Here is a 22458-nt window from a genome sequence, read left to right as displayed (position 1 = left end):
AATGCTCAATGCAGCCTCACAATGTATTAAAATTTTCCAGAACGGTCTGTACGCGTGTACATATGCAGCATCTTGTACAAGAATCATTAACCATAACAAGGACTGGAGAACAGCAGATTATGTTTAGCTTGAGTTTGGGTTTTTTGCAATGCTTATGGGTTACACAACAGGAGGCTAATTTTTCATTCACCCATCAGATAACTCGTGATTGTCAGCTAATGATCTAAGTGAAACTTCAGAATTAATCTTCTGCATGAAATTTAATGAACTGTAAAAAACTCAAATAATGAAACATCATTTTATATCATTGTTTACCTGTCACGGGCTAAATCTTCTAACAAAAGGATGTGTTTGCTAATTTAACAATGTTCAATGCCCCTCACACCCTGATAAAACACTGCCTCCCTTACAGCTCCACACTCATTTAGGTTTAAAAACACAAAATAGGGCCAGCATGCTTGTACAAAGCAACAAGCAAGTACAAAAACCAGGCTTATTAAAAAGCATTTTGTTACGGACATGGTTTTGGAGTAATTATCCCTGTCATGCAGAAATTGCAAACATGTCATGTCGAAACCGCACCTGCACAACACTTTCATTCACTCAAACAAACCCAACAAACGAAAAGTCACTCATCCACAAGCTTGGGGAGAATTTCAAAGAGGTCTTACCCAATTTGACTCTTCTGTTTGGGCTTGGAGGACGCCACAATCCGGGCACTCTTGGAACTCTTATTCTTGCCTTTGGACTTGGAGCCACCCGCCTTGTGACTGTGGTGCTGCGACGATGAAGACGGGAAGCTTTCGGGACTCATGACGCGTGGGATATTTTTCTCTCCTCTCTCCCGTGCTTTAGCGATGGCCTCTGAGATTATTCGATTGGCCTTTAGTTGTTTATCATCCGAAAGGGGCGACTCCATCTGCTGCTGACGCTTCTTTACCCGTTTCTCGGACACGGATGCGTACGAGGATGACGAAGAGGAGGAAGAAGAGCTACTCTTCACTGGTGGGCTGAGTACCCGCACCTGACTGCTGGGACCATTAGTGTTCTTAGGAGGCTATGACAAGAAAGAAAAAGAAAGAAGTTACCACCAAAACATCATTAGAGTGTACAAAATCATCTGTGAATGGACAGCGATTGGACAACTGGCTAAATATCGACGTCCTTTGTTGTTATGTAGGCAGGGCTGTACAAGAAGCCAATAGACACGTTTCGATTCTGTAATTCCATATTGTAAACCCATGTAGTACAATATACTGATTAAGACACCAATGACGCCCGTCTGAAGGTCAACAAGAGAAAGCTACACAACTACAAGATTAATTCAGGAGCAATAACATTACTGTTCCCTAGCCGTGACCCAGGAAATCTGGACTCCAGCGGATGTAAATACTTTAATAGGTTTCTTATTAAGAGGGACAAAGCCATTATAGTAAAACAGTTACTCTGAACATTGAGATTAAGAGTGCTGTAAACCTTTTCAACCATTTCACTAAACTTCAACCACTATTTGCTAATCTCCACAAGCCCTGGTCTTCTAAAACATGCCAGCGACGCAATGTCAGCAAACCTGATTGTGCAAAACAATTCATAGCAGAGAGCATTTCTGGCTAGTTTTCAGATGTTGCCCGGAACGCTACTTCTTAAGGGAGTTAAAAGTGTTCACAAGGACAAGTGTGAGTACCTGACACCTATTTCAAAGATTGCTGTTAGGTCGATATCATAAAAATAAAAATTCTGCTATTAATTGTTCACCCTTCGTTTCAAACCATTATGTTGTTTTTAATGCTTTTAATATTCATTTATTTGAATGAAACACATTCAAATTAAATTTATAGAAACCAAATACTGATTTTTGCATACAGTGACAGTTTAAATACTTGAAAAACATAGGGCACAGTATTAAAGTACCCTCGGTACTGTTACAAGTCTTATGAAAACAGATAAAAGCTTATTTAATCTGAGAGCTGCCTTATGAGTAGCAAAAATCATATGTAAATAAACTTAATGTTCAGTTTTTCAGCACAAATGCTATCGTATGACTTCAAGGAAATTTAAATATTTACATTTATTTATGGGAAAGTCTTCAAAAATGAAAATTCTGTCATCATTCACTCACATTCATGTCGCTACAAACCTATACACATCCACTATGCCCCGATGAACACAAAGGAAGACACCCCGAGGGAATGTCTGTACCCAAACCGATCAGAAACTAGGGCAGGGTATCGATTCAGATGTATCGATTCGATTTTGATTCACAAGCTATCAGGCCGATTCGATTTCTATATTCAATTCTGGTTCTCGGGTCGGTTTTTTATACTCGATTCTCCATTCAACTCAATGAATGTAGTCGGTTTCAGAAGTAACAACATAAACAAATGGTGTTGGTGGTCAGCACGTAACTTCCAGTAAACTCCGCTAAGATTAAATAACAACAAAGTTCTTTAAATGTAGTTTATTTATATAAGCAAAATAAACAACATAAAGATTACCTAGGAAAACAAAACATTTGTTATTTTTGACAAGGTATTTGTTCAAGAGTTCAGTTTAGCAACTAGTCGGACAAGTTCGGACCAGTCACCACTGCACATGCGTCCGATGAAACCGTCTATAGATTATATTATATTATCATATATATATATATATATATATATATATATATATATATATATATATATATATATATATATATATATATATATATATATATATATATATATATATATATATATATATATATATATATATATATATATATATATATTATATTATAATATATTAGAATATAGACTGAATGAATGAATGACAAGCCCGCCTCTCGCTCCTTGGTAACATCGCGCAAGGGATAAAAGGGAGTGACATCTAGTAGAGAAGACTAGTAATTAGATCAACGTTAATCTTATGGTTAATGTTTGCGGAAATAAATATGGGGAAAAAATCGATTCGTGGCCTTTGAGAATCCACCACATAAAAAAAGATTAATTGAACATTTTTTTGCACAGCCCTATCAGAAACCCCATTGACTTCCATAGTATTCTATTTCCTACCATGGATGTCAATGGGGCTTCTGATAGAGCGGTTTAGTGACAAACATTCCTCAAAATATCTTCCTTCATGTTCATTAGTACAAAATAAATGTATACAAGTTTGCAACAACATGTGAGTTAATGATGACATAATTTTCATTTTTGGGTGAACTCTCTCTTTAATTTCTTTAATATAGCAGATGCTTCTGTCCAAAGCGATAACAAATGAGATTTGTGAGCAGTCAATTTAAAGTTGTATGGACTAGTTCAAGAGTGCTTTTGTTGTGCTTTTTGCACTTTTTAATGTCTGCCAACCTGTGGTCACTAGACTCTCTTTCTTTGAAAAAGTTGTGTGAAGATAACACCATACTTGTTGTAACAATATAAAAGCGGGTAATAGATGGGTAAATAAATTATTTTTAGCCCAAACTGTTCTAAAATAGTAAACATCATAAAGCTTTATAATATTTAAGTTTAATTGTGTCTGGAATCAAGACAGTTATTTCAATCACATTCTCCATCACACTGATCCGTTGAACGGCAATAAACGCCAACGAACCCCAAAATTTGTCACTGCTTGTTGGCGTTTATTTTTGGTTTCATCTGATCAAAGTGAACTAGCCTTAAAGTAAAAATCTCTTCACAACGAACAACTGTAAAGATCCCTGATCAACCGATTCTAGATGATTTCTGCCAAGCAGTGCAACAGGAGGGTTTTAGCAGATGGCGCTTTTCCATTGCATAGTACCCCACGGTTTGGTTTAGTTTGGGTCGGGTCAGTCCACTTTTGGGAGCCTTTCCATTAGGTGCAGTGCGTGGTACCCGATACATTTTTTCGTACCACCTCGGTTGGGGTTTCATGCGACCCGAGCTGATACCAAACGTGACGCGAAAACACAGTAAATCACTGATTGGTCTTAAAGAAACATCACTAACAGCGTCATCGCTTTGTTAGCTTTACCTTTGTGCTAGCTTGCGCTGTCTCGAGCAAACATGTCGTCATCTGTGCTCTGCTATAAGTTCCCAAACTCCCTTTAAGCGATGAAAAACATCCACATGTTGAGAATCAGGGACACCATAACAGTTTTTTCCAGACTTGCAGTTTGCTTAAATGCAACTTCAGTGAGACTCAGCGGAGCGCCGTCGGCTGACGCCGCGGGTGTTTGAAACTGTCATGTGATACATAGGTAGTGATAAACGCGATGTGCAAACATCTATTTGTGGTTGCCAATTTTAATATTTGTGGCGGACTGAGAAATAAATAAATGGATGGGAAATTGGGAATATACAACGACGCTCTCCACTCACTTGTATGATGTCACAGCTGTAGGCAGCGCAAATATAACGACACGCCTATAATCCCTCCCACTGCAAAGTGATACTAAACTCAATGGAAAAGCTAACCACGTCAAAGTGAGGTGAGCTGACCCGACCCAAACTAAACTAAACCGTGGGGTACTATGCAACGGAAAAGCGCCAAGAGTATGGCAAGCCTGAGTCCACCCACATACTCTGGATGACAACATGGGAAATCTTCCATCTTTGAACTGCTGCATCATCAATGTTCCTAATACCTGAGTTTCATAACATTCTCTGTGACCAACCAGATACAGGGCGAGATAAGGGAAGGTTCAGAGACCTGTGTAGATGAACACAGCAGCACGCGACTTGGTCCTTATGCATACACGGCTACATATATATGACAGGTGTCGTTTATAAGCATAACAATATAGAGGCAATAATAAGTCATAGTTCATTTGAATGACAGTTCCTACACCGATCAAAGGTCAGTCATGACTAGTTTAAAGCCTCAACCTGACAGCCAGCCTAGTCTACCGGTATTCTCATTATCCACCCCTCACCCCACAAAATAAAGACAGCCATGTATAATTCACCGCATGATCATATAGCAGGCCGAGACATGCCAACTTTTATTATTCATCATGCGGGTTTGGTTGACATGCAGGAGCATTTTTTTAGCCTTTTATCTCTTTTCCATGATCTCTCTCTCTCACACACACACACATACAGTTTTTGATAAGATAGCTAAAGTGAACCTGAACCAACTACATTGTAAACGAGATCCTTTCCATTACTCCATTGGGTTTTACGTCATACGTTTGCCCTTTCTATATATGACACTGCCTAAGAAATATCTAAATAATCCTGTACAGCCATGCCTCTTTTAACTCTGTAGGACAAAATATATTCATGTCGACATGCCCAGCCTGGCTTTCCGATGGCTAAATAAAGGGAATTACCTGGAAAGAATGAAACAAAAGAGAATGGAGTGGGGGAGGGCTATAAACACTAACTCATTTGGTGGATAAACATCCAAAGCATAACACAGAAAAAGAGAAAGAGAGAGAGATTGCGTCCTACTGAAACATCCATTACAGGCAAGGAGGGAACGACAACGAAAAGCTCTAGAAGGAGTGAACAGAGGAGAAAATGAGTGAAAGGGAAATATGTAGGGTAAAGGGGGTGGTGTATATGTGAGAAAATGAGCAATAGACAGAATATGACGTGAGACTGAGAGAAAGGGAGAGGGGGAAAATGCAGCAGCCCCGAGCACTGCAGCCATGTAACACATCTATAAATAACTAAAATTACAGGCTGCCAGCACTGCAGGACGTTTCGATCTTTCTCCTTGTTCTGACTCTTACGATCTAGTGAAACTCACACTAATCGTCACGATAAAACAGAAACATGCACCAACGCAGGGCTGCCATACAATGCCTGATGCACACATGTGGCACACACTGCCAAAGCAGCTCAGCAGTGAACCAGAAGAAAGAGATAGAGAGAGAGTGAGAGGTAAAGAAAGAGGAAGAAAATCAGAAAGAGAGATGAATGAGGGTCAGCGGTTGCCAAAAGTAGTGTAGCATTTCTAGTTAGCACACTTGTGAGAAATGGAGACAAGCAGTTAGCACAAGATGGCGGCGAGCGTGTAGCCTGCCGCATGAGCCTGTAGCTGTTCAGTTTCTGCCCCCCTCCCCCACCTCCACCCCCTCCTTCTCTCTCCAACCCGCCCACCCCCCGCCCCCAATACATACACACACACGCACTCACTCACCCGTCCTCTCGGCCTCTTCACCGTAGACATGTTTTTTCTTCTTCCCCCCTCTTCCCTCTCTCCAACCGCCAACAAAAGCTCTTGCCCTTTTGCCGTTTTTTCGCTCTCCACCCCCCCACTTGCTTCCTCCTCCCTCTCTCTCTCTCTCTCTCTCTCTCTCTCTCGCTTACTCACTTTCTCTCTCTCCCTCCCGCCCCCGGTAGGTCCGTGGCTAAAGAAGCCCTGTTCACCTCCTTCCCCTCCCCTGGCCGGGCTGCATGGAGCCGCGTTCACGGAAAACGAGGGAATGAGGAAGGAACCAGTAAAGCAGCCACACTCGTCCGGGACTCTCTCATTCTGCCACGCTCAGCTCTATTCCTTTCCCTCCCTCTCTCTCTCCCTCTTTCTCATTGATTCCCTCCGTCGGTCCGTCCGAGAACAACTGTGCTCGCTCTCCAGGCTTTCGTTTTGTCGTCCTCCAGAACACACACACGCGCGCATATACGCCGACAGACTTCTTGTTCCTCTTCCTCCTTTCACATCCCAGACGAAGGTAGGTAGGATTGCAACCCCTCCTTTGTAACACAAAAGGTTTTTGTACTGGCTCAGTTGGACACTGTGTAGCTTGTTTTCCTTAATTCCACTTGTTTTTCCCTTCCTTTTCCCTCGTTCCCCTCCCCTCTCTCAGGCAGGGGTGTGTGCGGCGAGCGGGAGACACGGGCGAAGCAGCGAGAAATGAAAGCACAAAGCAGCAAAACGCATCAGCATGAATATTAGAGATGTCGTTAAAATCCAGACTCGTTTTTCTCTCTCTCTCCCTTGCTCACTCACTCTCTCTCTCTCTCTCTCACTCTCTTTAGCTCATTGTAAAACAGGAGGTCCAGCAGAGGGTGCTAGCTGTTATTACATTAACTTTCACAACTTAACCCCAAAAATACTGAATTTCCTAACTTGGAAAATCCAAACAGGCACAAGAGCACAATAAAGGCAACCATTCGAGAAATTCTGTAGATCTACACATTATCAACCAGTTTATGTCAAAAAAGCCATTCACAGAAGTACATTTATAAATCATAATGATAATCTACAAATATATTTATGCATAAATCATAATCCCTTTTCCCCACACACCCACATCAGTCAAGCACACAAGTGGGGCAGGTGGCATGAGTTCCCCATGCAGATGAATTGACTCACAGGAAGTGACAACAGAGACTCAAGGGGAAATGAGGCTGTGCATTCACTTTGCAACAGTGTGACACATTGGCCATATAAATCTTCACGTGCATTGCAACAAGCCACTGTGTGTGCCCCCAAATAAACACAACACCCCTAAAACAAACATAAATGCTATTTTAAAACTATGGCTTGGTATTTTGGAGCAAAAACAACAGCGAGAGAAAAATCGTGCAAAGACGCACGCAGAACTGGGTCAGCTTAGTGTAAGAACCTTACTTAGTAGCAGAGGGATAAGCTGTGGCTAGGCCTTTACCCCAGACTGAAGAGCAACTTCTGCAAAGTTAAATTAAGACAAGAAACCCAATTCACACATCATACTGTCTCAAACTCTTCCCCACACTAGGTGGCATACAGCTGTGCATGTGTGTGTTTCTTCCACACGAAGGCTTTCATTGAAAAATGTGTGCGTGTGAAAGAGATAAAACTGAAAGACAGGGTGAGTGAGAGCGAGAGAGAGTGAGAGAGCGCGAGCGAGAGAGATAACAAGGCCTTGAAGTTTGGACTGCTGGGACCAAGTGAAACTAAGACCTTGATAAACATCCTAACACACAGGCCTACATCTAAATTGCCTAAATCCCATTGAGTAACTATTCAAAAAATACAGCAGACCAGCCCATACACATTAAATACATGCTAAATATTTTTGCAATGAATATGGCAATGGCAGATAATGCAATAAATATATATCTCAAACCTTTGCATGTTTTGACAGAAATATGTATGTATTGAAATGCATGCATGCAGCCAAGAATGAATAATGTAGAAAAACAACATAATGAGATATAAAAAACAAAACGTTTGTTGTAAGAATAAACAGGCATATGTTGTGGAAGTCACATGGCACAAATCACCTCAGCACCATGGCAACTAAACAGTTAATATGTAAATGAGATGAAATAGCAGCACCAAGATACTGGGAGGAGTTCAGCTTTGCAGAGAACAAGAGAGAGCGAAAGCGAGAGAGAGAGCGCTATTCCTTCAGTTTACCTACACTAATTATTTACAATCCCATGTGATGCCTGACTGCCTGTATTACCCCGAAACTCAAGGATATTTAAATTCAAGGCTGTAAATTAAAGAATGTTTATCATTAAGCTACTGGGAAATAATATATATTCATCTTAAAAGCACAGTCTTTACAAATATTGACACAATTCCAAGCTAGGACCTACGGCATTAAGTAACATAAATGATTCTTGTAACATACTACCCATAATAATGATCCATTTCCAAATCTCATTAAAATGGTGTTATATATAGATGTCTAAGGGGCCGTTCACACCAAACGCGTTCATGGCAGTTGCAGGCGCCTTTTTTGAATGATTTTCTATGGACCGTTTATGCACGCCGAACGCCTTGGCTTTTTTAACGCCTGCCACATCATGCATTTTTGAAGGTGCGCTCAGAGCGGAAAAGTGTCATTCACGTTTTTCTATTGTCCAATTAAATGAGGGGAGAGGCAGGACTTCTGTTGTGGTGAGGGAAGTTTACAGTTGCTTGGAACAACTGGACTGCACTCACTCACTCTCTCCTATGTGTTTGTGCACCTCTTACCCTCGATCAAGGTCAGAGCAAGAGCAAGTTTCTGCTAATATGACAGTTAACAGCAAAATACCCTGACACTTTAATATTTGATTGACAGGACATCTGCCTCGGTGGTTGTCTAGCAATATAAAAACCCAAGCCGCACTGCTATTTTTTAAAGTAACCAAAAAAAGGCTGTGCGGCGCTCCTTGCATTTACAGGCGTTTAAAACGCATTTGGTGAGATTGGCCCCTAATGCTACGTACACACCAAACGTGGGGCATCGCATTACTCGCTCTAGATTTCTCGCGGGATTTAACTTTGTGTCATGCAAATTTTTTGCTCGAGTTGAATATTTTCCACTTGGGCGAAGACACGCGAGGCGAATAGCGCGTGTTTTCGCGGGAAATGCGCCACCCATATCGCGTCACACGCATTGCCCCACGCAAGGACGCGTCTGATCGCGTTTTTGCATTGACTTTGTATGCAGTCTACTCACGCAAATCGTTGAACTCACATTTGGTGTGTATGCCCCATAAGACTTTATCGGAAAAAAATCTATAACTATATGTCAGTTCCAACTGAAGATTTAATCTGAAGTAATACTTCCATTGACTTCCATGAAATCCCATTAACTGAGGGAATTTCCTTATTTAGCTCAATATTTAAAAACAGGAATATAACAGAGAGGAATTGGAGGTGGGCTCTTTAAATTTAGACCAAAACCCAACAACCAGCCAACAGAACATGTTAGCAAATAAGCAGGCTAAAAACTTTTAGCAACACCAAGGCAAACGCCCATGCACCATCAAAATAAAAAATGGTCAAAAAGTACCCTTAGTTACATATGGCACTTTTCCATTGCATAGTACCCCACGGTTTAGGTCGGATCAGCTCACCTCACTTTGGTTTGGTAAGCTTTTCCATCGTGTTTAGTAACGGGAGGGATTATAGGCGTTTTAGTATTTGCGCTGCCTACTGCTGTGACATCATACAAGTGAGAGCGTCGTTGGAATGCTATACGTAAGCAATAAGGTATGAGAGGCTGTGCTGTATCGTGAATAAGTAACGGCTGAAGGGCGTTGTTAGGCACGACGCGAAGCGGAGTGCCTGCAACCCCTTCAGCCGTTACTTATTCAAGATACAGCACTTGCCTCGAGTACCTTATTGCTTTTATAAAACGGTTACCACACAATATTAAAGTAAAAAAAATATTAGTGCAACTTTCATGAAGTTAAATCAATAAAAGCATTACTTCCGCTAGAAAAAATAGTCCCTGACTGCGAACAACAACATGAAAGCTCAAATAAAAACAACAAACTGTTCTCAGACTTTGTCTCATTATATGTTTATGTGTTGCTAAGGGCGCAGTGATATTTAATAGAACCGTTGGGTTAAGCGGTCATAGCAGTGTTTTATCGTGAATAAAGCACACCTATTGACCAATCAGAATCAAGGATTGGAACTAACCGTTTTAATAATCCCCATACATTCATTTATTTCTCAGTCCGCCAATTTTTTTTATTTAATTTGACCACCACAAATAGATGTTTGCACATCGCGTTTATCACTACCTCTGCCTCACAGAAAAGTGTCTGTACAAACACCTGTGGCATCAGTTGACGCACTCCGCTGAGCCTCATATAAGTTGCATTTAAGCATATATGTGGATGTGCTTGTCTGGAAAATGTGCTAGTCTGGAAAAAACTGGTATGGTGTTCCTGACTCTCAACCTGTGGATGTTTTCATCGTTAAAAGGGAGTTTGGGAACTTACAGCAAAGCACAGATGAAAACAGGTTTACCTGAGAAAGCGCAAGCTAGCACAAAGGTAAAGCTAATCTTTTACATTATAGCGATGACGGTGGTAGTGACCATTCTATCAGACCAATCAGTGATCTACAGTGTATTTGTGTAACGTTTTGGTATCAGCTCTAGGGGTGTGCCATATCATACCATTCACGATAATACCGGTATAATTTTTTACATTATATAAAAAGGTCATATCATGATATCCATGATATAGCGACGTGATGACGTATGGTGCATTTACGTCCCCTAACGTGCACAGCAACAACACCTGAGAGCAAGAGCAGCATGTCAGCAACGCGAGTACAACCAAGCTGTAAAGGGTACACAAGGAGGAGATACTAGGCAGCAGCGGGTGATGTGCGGCAAAAAAAAAAAACTAATGACTGAACCGCAAATTACTTTAGTCACTGTTAAACTGAAGTGTTAAGGAGTTGCGTTATATAGGGAAAACAATGCCAACTCGTACCACTGTGATGACAGGAACTTATTTTAATGACTGAATTTAAATCCAAAAAATGTTCACAAATGTTCACATTCCAGTTGTACTGACGCACGTTTACTTAATATTTAATTAGACAGATCCATCTTTTCTATTAATTTCCATTAAATTATGCGATCTGATGAGTTTAAAGCTCCGTTTTACTCTGTTTGTTTCTTCAGCGAGTACCGTGAGCCGCGGGCGCACCGTCCACTCCTGGGTCCTAAAGTACACCCAATTTCTCACAATAGACAGATGCCTTGCTGATTTCTTATATGAAAATCTGATTTATTCACTTGGTTTTTATCTGAACTACATGAGCATTTATCTCACAATCCCAAAGGTGCCATGATTAATGTTAATGTTATTTATTTTATGTCTATTCGGACAAAAGTGCACTTACATGTAAAATTATTTTGAAATCAAAATTTTAAACAGTTAGCTAATGACTTAAGTTACTGGGATCTGTGAGGATTACTGAAAATCTGTGGTAGTGTCATAGTAATGTAAAATTTTCGTATACCATTTAATCTCTAGTTTGTGCTTTGTTTAAATTTGACCCATGCTGTGTGATTGTGTGACTTTTGCACTTTAATGCTATTTCTGACAATGGATTTACACTTTGAATTAGGTAGTCTGTCATTAATGACAGCTCATTGGATGGAAATTGCCCTTCCTTTTCCATAATTTTTTAGACCGTCATAAATATCATTACCGCAAAAATTCTTAAAATATCATGATATAATTTTGAGGCTATATTGCCCACCCCTAATCAGCTCGGGTCGCTTGGAACCCCAACCGAGGTGGTACTAAAAAAAGTATCATGTACTTCGTACTGCACCCAGTGGAAAAGCCCCCACAAGTAAGCTGACCCGACCCAAACCGTGGGTCACCACGCAACGGAAAAGCACCAATAGTGTGGGAATGTGAATATTATATCTGCAAGTACAGCTCCATTTTTTTTATACGTACAAATTAAGTCTGTTCCTTGCCTTAGAATAATGAACTTCCTCATTTTGTTTAATATTTCTTCACCTAAAACACTTTTATGAAACCTTACTTTAAAATTCCACTGGTGTGTGATATTATGTGGTAAAATGTGATATTAAAGCTGTAAGTTATCTCACTTTCATTTACAGTTTTTAAAACAATGTAACACTGTAATGAAATTCCTGCCCACAACCTAAAATCGGTGTCCTGCTTAGGTGAAAATGAATTATACTGTCAGGACCAGAGGGAGAGAGAGAGTTTAGAGTCCATAATTAGGACTAGACCTTCAGACTAATGTGGTGTGCAGCAGCTATAGCAGAAGAGAGGCAGAGGAGGCAGAGACAGAGAGAGGGAATTAATGAAGGAAGGCCTGATCTGTAGCAATAGTTTCCTGATCCCATTAAACATGGCAGCTATTAATGACCTATATAGAGCACACCAAAACAGCCTCTAAAACACACACACACACACACACACACACACGACCATATACATTAAACTTTCAGTACAGTAATGAATACACGCATATATAGGGACATATGTTACTATGCAAGACCCACTGTAAGATTTATAAAAGCCTTTAAGGAGAAAAATTGCTTTTTTCCAGTAAACCCAGACTTCCAGTATATCACACCAGTCATGGCCTGATAAACAATTAAACATGTGCCTGGCTGCTACACAATGTCGTCACCTATTAACCAATTAAACACCTGCACTCCTAATCCCTTAGCCAAACAGAAAGCCGGAATCCAAATCTCCTAGCAAATCAAACATCTACAATCCAGTAGCCACATCCAGACCTGACAAAAGAACAAAAACTATAACACTATTAATAATAATAAAAATGGAGAAAGCAAAAAAATGCCATGTCTGATTCAAAGAAAATGTGACACACTCTGCGAGTGAGTCTGAAGGGTTAAATGTATTCGAACGGCAGGAGATCAGATTGTGTCATCACGCTGAACTCCTGACATTCCTCTAACCCCCCTCGCGAGAGCTGAGAAAATGGCCGGCAAACACACACACACATACATACATACACAGACAGAGTTACAGATCCCAAAGTCAAAGCTTGTAAATCTTCAACAGGTTGAAATGAACATCACACGCGAGCCACACACAAACACATGCAAAGTGAGAACAGCAAAGCAGAAAACAAGCTTGAGATTGAGACCTACTGTGTAGTTTGGTCTGGCAAACTTCCCACATGCTTTTTTTAATCTTATACAGTAACTTGACTAACTCCTCCCTCTCTCTCTCTTTCCATCGTCCCTCTTCCTCTGCTCTCTTCCCTCCCCTTCCGTTGAGCAGTAAAGACCACCCCTCTAAGGAAATGCTACGAGAGGAGACCCTTCCTGTTTACCTTTAACCCCTCATGTCCCTTCACAGTGCATGGGGATGAGCGAGGGTTTCCTCTGCCGACGGCGATCTTACATAATCTGTAATTTGATTAGGCAGGGAATAGCTGACCCTGGATCAGCAAGCAGAGCTGTCAGACTGGTTGAATGAGACAACGTTTGTTTGTACGAGTTGGCTGGTAGCAGACTAACATGTGATAAAAACCGTCACGCACACACATTCTAAGCTAAATTGTTGGCCGAGAAAAAAAATGGGCAGACGCTTTTTGAGACGTAAAGCTGGAGGTGACTAAGTGTCAGGTTACAGTGCTGGTTGGAGGCTTTGCTTGACAGACCGGCCCAGTTATATAAACCTCACAGACGCAGGGTCAGGAAGCAACAGAGCACGTTGGCCACACACACGTACTCACACAAAGAGGCGGATATGCGCACACACACACATAGACCTGTTTTACTCACACGGTAGGACAGCTACAAGCAAGTGCACATGTGCGTGCACACACTTCAGGCTGCCCGCAAAACTGGGTGGGAAGGTGAACAAACTGATATTATTTACATTCAAGCAGTGAGACAGCTGCATCTCTCCCTAGCTTACACATTCGCTCATACAGTACACAGTTTAATAAACCGTGAACATCTATAAAGTAACAAAATAAATATATTTATTGTTCAGAAACAATAGTAGGTAAATAAATAAATAAATGTAAAATTTGCTTTAAGAAAGAAAACCATGTGAATATAACAAGATTTTAATTTGCGTTTATTTACACTTCATCTGCTCGTATCAGAGAGTAGCCGACTTAAAAGAAGCTTATCATCTTAATGGATTCATATCAATAAGATGCTCAAGTAGATATACAACCTTTCCTGTACAGTATTAGCAAAGAAATCTGACTTCTGATCATTAGAAAAAAAAGTTTTATGCAGTATTTAAACACAGATGGGGGATTCTCGCGAAATTAGACTCATGAGGTGTCATGAAACATTTTGATAAAAAAAGTAAATGCAAAGTAAGAGTATCAAAATAAGAAGCATGCATTTTCAAATATCTTTTCACGTACCATTTTGCACATGATTTCAAATGACATCATACAAACCAAATTTCGTAGTTTTTTCCACATTTAAGGGGAAAATTTTCATTATGCAATGTGTCCATGACTGGATTTGGGTTCTTTGACATGGAAATATTTATAATTAAAAAAATCTAAACAACAAAAAGCTTCAGTGCATGTTATACTATAAACATTTACAGTAAAGAAATGTGTGGTTTTGGTGATCATTAGTAAATGTAGAGACAATAATAAGGAATATAAATGTGTCCAAGACCAATTTTCTCATCCTCCGCAACAATTTTCAGTCATTGTTTAAGCCCTCAATGAACTAACATATAAAAAAAAATTGTTGGAAGGGACATAATTGGCTTTGACACTCAAGATGGCTACTAGATAAGCAGTTCTTATTTTTTCTATCCAGATAAAAGTTGAAATATTGTTTGTCATAGTACTTAGACAACTTTTTAGTTCTCATTACCGAAACATGAGTTTGTAAATGCATATATTTAATGTAATATCATGTTGCAGTAATTTTTTTATAATGATAACCTAAAAAAATTAAATAATTATATAGGAAATATTTTTTAAATCCTCTAAAAATAATGATTATAGTAAGTCCAGACCTTAATCTTATATGTGCAAAAAAATTGGCTTTAATGGCTTTTTAAAAAATCTGATGCTTTCGTGAGAATCACCCAGATCGGAATTCTTCCTAAGCATTGTAAACTTGGAAACAATGGATCACAATTTTATCACTTTATTTCAGGTTGACAGGGAAAACAGTGCTGGGAGAAGCTATGTGGCACATAAAGACAAAATGGTAATGGGGTGTCAATTAACAATGTGTGTTGCACACGGAGTGATCTGGCCACACTGTTCTGTTAAAGCTGTCAAAAACAGCATTTTCCAAAATTAATGATACACCTGTAGATTAACTGGTAGTAAACTAAACCAGCATGTCGAGATTAGGGGTCTGATTTCCAGGGAACATACAATAACTGCCAATCATATAGGGGTGCACGGTGCAAAAACGAACGCGGGGTTAGTTGTAACATGGACCATTTACATTGTTGCACAGGGTTGAGCGATTTGTTTTTTCCCGTAATGTTTTCACGCTGCCAAAAGACAATCTCCCGCAAATTTATAGGAATGTGTAATGTGTTTCCATAGGGTTATTGATGAAAGAAAGTTATTTTTTTCATCATATGTTTTTTTTCGGTTTCTAAGTTGGGTGTGTAAGATATCAAAACCAATGTTATATCATCTTAATTAGTGTCTTGTTGACTAGAAATATATTTTGAAATATATCTGCAGCTCTTGAATAAGGTCATGTCAAAGATTAAAATAATAATGAAATGAATGGCTAAAACTTTGATGCTCATTATCTCAGAATTTGATTTTGAGACTGTAGTATGGTTTTTATAGACTGGGTCACATATAAAATGTTTTTTTTTTCATAAATATGCTGCTTTTTCTCACATATTTAGACATTTGTATCCATTTATAATTGAATGGTTAAATGAGGGATGAATAGTGTAGATACCCGTCTATTCTAGGCAGATATTTAAACAATATCCACTTCAAGTATATAGACAAAATAGTATTGAAATATTTGCCTGCAAACTTAATTTTAAGCAAGTGTTACAACTAACCCCCTGCCTGTTACAATTTACCCCACCTATGGGGTAAGTTGTAACATTTGCACTTCTGTCATGTTTGGTGTAATTTTCCAAGAATGGTAAGTAATAGAAACAAACTTCAAATGTTCATTTGTAGCAGAGATGTGTGCTTGTGTAAAAATATAATTAATCAAACTTTAAATATGATTAAGCCAAAACCAAAAAGCGTAAGGTTGCGCCCTGCTCTCCCATACTCTATGTACTTTATTAATACGCTCGCTTGTAAAGTTTATTCATAGCCGTTGTATTTTGCTGCTTATGTTGTCTGTCGATTTTTCTGTTTTCCCCTGCTTCTATTAATGTAAAGCTGCTTTGAAACAATTACCAATAGTGAAAAGCGCAATATAAATAAAACTGCATTGCAATGCATTGCATTGCATTGAATTGAATTGAATTAAATGAATTTTACCATCAGAAACGCAAATACTTAGACTGTTTTTGTGATAAGCAATTTGGCCAACATAGACAGCAGAAACATTTAAGGAAAATACAAAAAGAAAAAAACATTTCATTGTTCTGGTTTTGAGGTAGAATATCACACCCTACTTAGCACACCGTTATGAAGGAATGGCTAATGTTGATTCTTCATTCGTTTTGCAAACCTGTTACAAATGTTACAGTGGTAGCAGATTTTACACTGTAGTTCAGTGTTATTACACATTTCCACATGTGAACAGACATTGTTAAAGATACAGTGTGGAGAAAAAAAGTAATTTTAAGAGGTAGAAAGGATGGTAAAAAGGTACAATGAAAAATGTTTTTGTGTATGCAACCAACATTACCTCAGAGAAATAAATTAAACTACAGAGTACAGACAAAATGTCCAAACCCTAAAAAATTATAAAAATAGACCCATCATCTTGGTCAGACCGAATCTCAACCAGAACAGCAGGTTAGGAGAGGTTTGTGTGTAAATGTGAGGGATGTGGATTGGTATTTGAATCCATATTGCTGAATGTTCATTCTGAACAAAAGCAGCAGCACAAAGGGACTCTGTTCATGCCGTCAGCCGGTCTTGCTTACTCTCTCGAGCCCTCACGCTATCACACCACCCTTTAACACTGTGACTGCCGCTGCTTTGGCCTGTCAGTCATATCACACTGTTGTTTACATTGTATCTAGGTCAACCCCTGAACTGTCAGATCTAATGAGAGATCATTTAGTTAGTTTATTGATTTGTATTTCTGATAAAAGGGTGTCCATTTACAAAACATACTCGGACAAAACACATTTAAAGATATTTTTCCTTTAAGACCTCAAAAGGTAGTCTGCTGTGCGGTTTGCAGTTAGTATGAACACCGTCCCTCCTAACTTGGGAGGGTGGTGATGGTATTGATGTGGTTTGGCACAAACAATCAAACCAAAGTGTGAATACTGTCCAAGCATAATCTATTCCTGGTCAAGGGAAGGTTGGTATTTCGGTATATACCGTTATGATGAAATAAAATGTCTGCCAGAAGAGATTTTTCTATTACGTGTATACTGTAAAATGTAAATAAGTGGGCGGAGCTATGGTTAAATAATGTGCACCTAATAGGCACAACATTTTTGTAACTGTGCATGGCTCTGCTTCCAAAAATGAACGAAAGTCCATCAAGTACTGTATATTGAGGCTTAAATGAGGGGTCAGAGTCACAGCAGAGCAACTGACGTGGGTGTGTGTACAGAACCACTCATGTGAGAGAGAGAGAGGTAGCAAAAAATGCTTTGTGCAAAAATGTACTGGTGGTGGTCAGTTTAGATTTTGTGGTGGGCATTTTCAAGATATTTGTCCAAGTGGGCAAGTAAAATTTGTTAAAATTGTTACTATAAAATAAAATGATTGATTTCATGAAATGGATTCTTGGTCATACCGCCCACCCATAGCTTAGTCCTGAATTAATTTATGTGCAAAAGTATAAGGCTAGACCAACGCAACAAGGTAAAAGGTTTGAGGGGATTTTAACATCCATTAAAGCCTTCTTTAATCTCCATTAATTCATATCAAAAGACTTACCAAGGAATGGAATTATAGTGTGCAAGATCCATTTTCTTATAAATTTGTAAAAAAGTACAAGCATGTGTACCGTGTTTTTTATGTATGCTTCTAATGCCGTAGACACACTAGACTTTCAGCATGCAAAATTTCTATTCAGACCCGTGCATGTATAGACATTAACCACGTGTAATATAACGTGCTAAAGTGTTGTTAATTTTTTTCACACATTACAGATTACATTGTGTTTGCACCGTTATAATATAAAAAATATTTATTTTTAGTTTTTCTTTACCATAAAAAGGTCACACTGTCACATATCAATTATCTATTTGTCACACGTCTTTACTTGATACAAATTCCCAGGTCAAAGTTCACCAAACTTGAACTTTGGCACATGCTGAAATGGATAATTTTTTCACATGAGCTTGCGTTTCCGGTCTGCCGCATGTGCATGTGTATGAATAGAAGTGAATGCAAGTCTAGGGTCACCACAGCATTACTCTAAATGTGGGGGTTCCACTGTCTTGTCTCCTCAGATAATCCCTTACTGGCTTGCCCATTTTTTGGCCTGATGGGAGCTTCTCTTTGCATGAGTTTAAACATCTACTGGCATTCCCCACTGATGCAGCTAACATTTCAGTATTGAAACACCAACCCCTTATGGTCCAGAGGCTTTAGAAGACTCTCATTATAGCACAAACTCGCCCCCAAGACCTCCAGAGAGAGAGGAAGTTGAGTGCATCTCTCTCTTTTTAACCCTGGGACTGCCTCACATTAATACATCTGTTGGCTTTCCACAGCCCAGTGCACATGAATGGCTTCTCTCTCTCTCAGACACACGCACACACACATAAATGCAGACAGCCGCTTCAACAGAAACACACAGGCTACAGGAAGTCACACTATAATGAACTCTGATCCACATCCTTCAATTAAGGATATGCGAGGACAGACAGATTGACTAGGGAGGGGCATAAGAATCCATCTCTCCACTGACACTGCTATCGGCACCTACCCAGAGTCGGACTATTTTTAGAGATGCCATTTTTAACCACTGATTAGAAAAAAAAATTAATCTGACCCTCTATCGATGAACAAAAAGTTGACTCTTGTTTGGTGAAATCAGATTTTATATTTGGATAGATGTATTTGTCCACGCATATCTGATGGCAAGAACTTGCTGTGTGCCAAGCAGAATGGGTGGAAAGAGTTCATTCTGTGTGTGTGTGTGTGTGTGGCATCTGAACCCAACCACCGAGCCTCAACTCCCTGTGTCAGCAGCACTGAGCTGAGGGAAAACACTGATGCTCCAGTATCACAGGAGAGAGTGAGAAAGAGCGAGCGAGCGAGCAAGCGAGAGAGAGAGAGAGAGAGAGAGAGAGAGAGAGAGAGAGAGAGAGAGAGAGAGAGGGAGTGTTGACACTGTCAGGCAGAAAAGTACTGCCTGCTGCTTGTGATCAGAGACTAGACAGCACTCTTGCTCATTTTCCTCCCTCTCTTTCTCTCAATTTCCCTCAGGATGCCTCGTTATCAACATCTCTTGACTCCCGTTCTCCTGCACTAACACACAAACACTAATCCCACATCCATGAACACAGGCACACACACACTAAAGCCACAAACCAGATCCACTCTAACAAGCCCGAGTGCACCTCCCGCTAGCCTACAGTTGGCCTGACCCACATCTTGTTATAGCCTTAAGTATGCTTAACCTCAGTAAGTCCTGAACACACCACTGCCACTCTTAATCGGCTGTTACCTGCCCGCCCACAGCCCCTCAACAGGAGGGGAGAAGGGAATAATTATAATTTAATGGAGCCTGTATTCTCTCTCCCTGTTCTCTCTGTTTGTCTTATTCATTCTCTACCTGAACAGTTAAATGTTACAAAGTAGTGTGTTGTCTGCTTGGCTACAATCCATGAGTTCATTTAGCTGTCATCTTCAATGTCATAGACCTTAGACAGGGTAGATATCCATTTCTTATTTTTCCTAAATTAAAGTAGAATATGACAGTTTAAGTCAGTACAACCTATCGAACAAGTAGTAGATCTAATCATTGCAGCCTAATTTTCATTATAACATAGGCCGTCAACTGTGACTAAGGTCTAGTAACTTATATAGGATTTTTTCCTCTGAAGCCAAGCATTAAAAACAGCACTATAAAAATCTTCGAAATCATTCAGTTCCTCTCGAAAAAGGCTCCATTAAAGCTAACACCCAAACCTGAGAGCCAAGAGCTGTAATCTTTGACTACTCCAACATCCCAACAAAAGTGCTTTGCACTTCAAAAAGCCGTCAAACAAATTAAGAGACATTTTCAACCACATCTGAGAAAGATCAGAGAGAGGCCTTTACTCACCTGTGTGCTGTGACCAATTGGCACATCGATCCCATCCTCTATCTCCTTCACTTTATCTCCGTCATCATCTTGTCCTACATTTTCCAGTCCTGCATTTACCCATGAGTGGTTGGAGCTCTCTTCCTGATCTAGTGCCTCCAGCTGGGGTAACAACTCATCTCCCAAAAGGTCAGAGGCCTCTCCTAAGTCCTCAAGCCTCCCATCGTGTTGCTCTCCAAGTAAAGCCTCCTCCAGAGCCCGAAACCCATTACTATTGCTTCCACTCTGGCTTGTAATTGAAGGTCCTGCCACATTGCAATTCTTCCTTTCCACCAAAGGGAATGAATGGTCATCAGAGAACGAGCTCAGAGCTTCTGGAAATACCTCAGAAGAGATGAAAAGATTCTGCCCTGATTTAGAGCTCTGCATGCCACGATAAAGGCATTGTTGTGCCGGACTGCCAGGTATTTGGACTTGCTGTTGCTCATGTTCCATTCCAGAAGAGAGAAAAGAGCAACCATTATCCAACAGGTTTGTAGCTGATGGTATCACTGTTGAAGAGTTTGACATAGATGAGTATGACTGAGTTGCATTTACTACAGGAGAAGGCTGGCTGGGAAGAGAGTAATGGGTGCTGGGATACGATGTGGCATGGCTTACTGACCCAGAAGAGAAAGAATGGGTTGCAGGGGAAGATTGCACAGGGAAGCCCAAATCATTGTCCTCTAACCTTGGACTTGCAGTAAAACCTTGGACGCCTTGAAACCCACCATGCTGCTGAGAGGACACAGGCATCATCGAGGACTCTAGATATGTTTTGGACTGCGAATGACTACTCGGAGTGACTGCAGGGTGGAATGAACCACCCTCTCTGATAAGCGAGTTATGGTGGGCCTGTTGGGAATGAATTTGAGAGACGTTGGCCTGATAATAAAATCCAGAATGTTCCTGATACGTCTTACCAAGATGGTGCAAACCCTGATGAGATATTTGTTGGTGGGGAATTTGCTGCTGGTTTGACATTGGGTGTTGACCGAGACCATGCTGTCTCTGTTGAAGATGCTGCTGACTGTATTGTTGATGTTGACCCTGAAATTGTTGCTGTTGAAATTGTTTATGCTGTTGTTGAAGTTGTTGTTGATGGTGCTGATGATAGTTACCCCCTTTCTGATCATGGTTTCCCCACATGGGGCTATTGTTAAGAAACAGTCCATTCGTCTGGGGTACTTGGTTCATGTTATGCCCTTGAAATGGTTGTTGCTGTGGCAGAAATGCTCTTGCATTACTGTTACCTCCTTCTGGACCAGTAAAGGTTTGTGCTATTGAAGTCTGTGACTTCATAGTGTCAAAATGCCCAACAGGATGATTGTAGGATAACCCATGTTGGATACTTGAACTTGACCCTGCTTCCTCTTGAAGACGCTCAAAGCTAGGGCCAAGGTGAAGCTCATCTTCCAAAGACACAGTCCCAGGGTTAAATCCTGTATCATCATGGACTAGGCTGTCAAGGCCTCCCCCAAATATACTAGGGTCATCAAAAAACTCCATGATGGGATCGGTCATAGTACAAGATCAGCGCATGAAGAGTCTGTCCCCTCAGCAAACTGCTGAGTGCAATAGAGGAAGCTGATAAGAGTCAGAATCTGTTGATTCCCTTTGAGTCCATCACCAATAAGTGTTACAATCTAGAAGAAAGAAACAAAATTACACACAACTTTAGATATGCCAATGCTGATTTTACTCAGAAGCAGAAGCATTACAAAAACATTCTGTGTTATCATTTACTGAGAGCGAACTTCAAAGCCAACAACATTGGTTCACTGATACCACATCATTACATCACTGTTCTCTGATCTTAGCTGATTAATGTGACGTATTTGGAGTGAGCTTTCAAGTTTTTAGGTATGAAGCTTTTGAAGTATTGTAGT

The 22458-nt window shown here is 40.1% G+C and overlaps 1 protein-coding gene across 6 annotated transcripts in view; it reads right to left on the bottom strand.

Annotated features, from left to right (window-relative positions):
* The window catches only part of chd9 (chromodomain helicase DNA binding protein 9), a 75264-nt gene that overhangs the window by 42222 nt on the left and 10584 nt on the right, over positions 1-22458 (bottom strand). For 4 of the 6 annotated variants that reach the window (XM_073859040.1, XM_073859043.1, XM_073859042.1 and 1 more), the window contains exons 2-3: positions 20552-22215; positions 672-1057 (exon numbers count right to left, since the gene is read on the bottom strand). In XM_073859040.1, the coding sequence (XP_073715141.1) occupies positions 672-1057; positions 20552-22093 (1928 nt within the window). In that variant the 5' untranslated portion in view covers positions 22094-22215. Of the gene's footprint in view, positions 1-671; positions 1058-6105; positions 6933-13303; positions 13403-20551; positions 22216-22458 lie in introns of those variants that run through there. The other 2 variants (XM_073859045.1, XM_073859044.1) reach the window with 2 other exon arrangements.

This window comes from Misgurnus anguillicaudatus, chromosome 21 (genome assembly GCF_027580225.2).
Source record: "Misgurnus anguillicaudatus chromosome 21, ASM2758022v2, whole genome shotgun sequence".
Lineage (NCBI taxonomy): Eukaryota > Metazoa > Chordata > Actinopteri > Cypriniformes > Cobitidae > Misgurnus > Misgurnus anguillicaudatus.
Note: the sequence above shows the minus strand (reverse complement) of the source record. Positions and strands in the feature narration are given on the sequence as shown.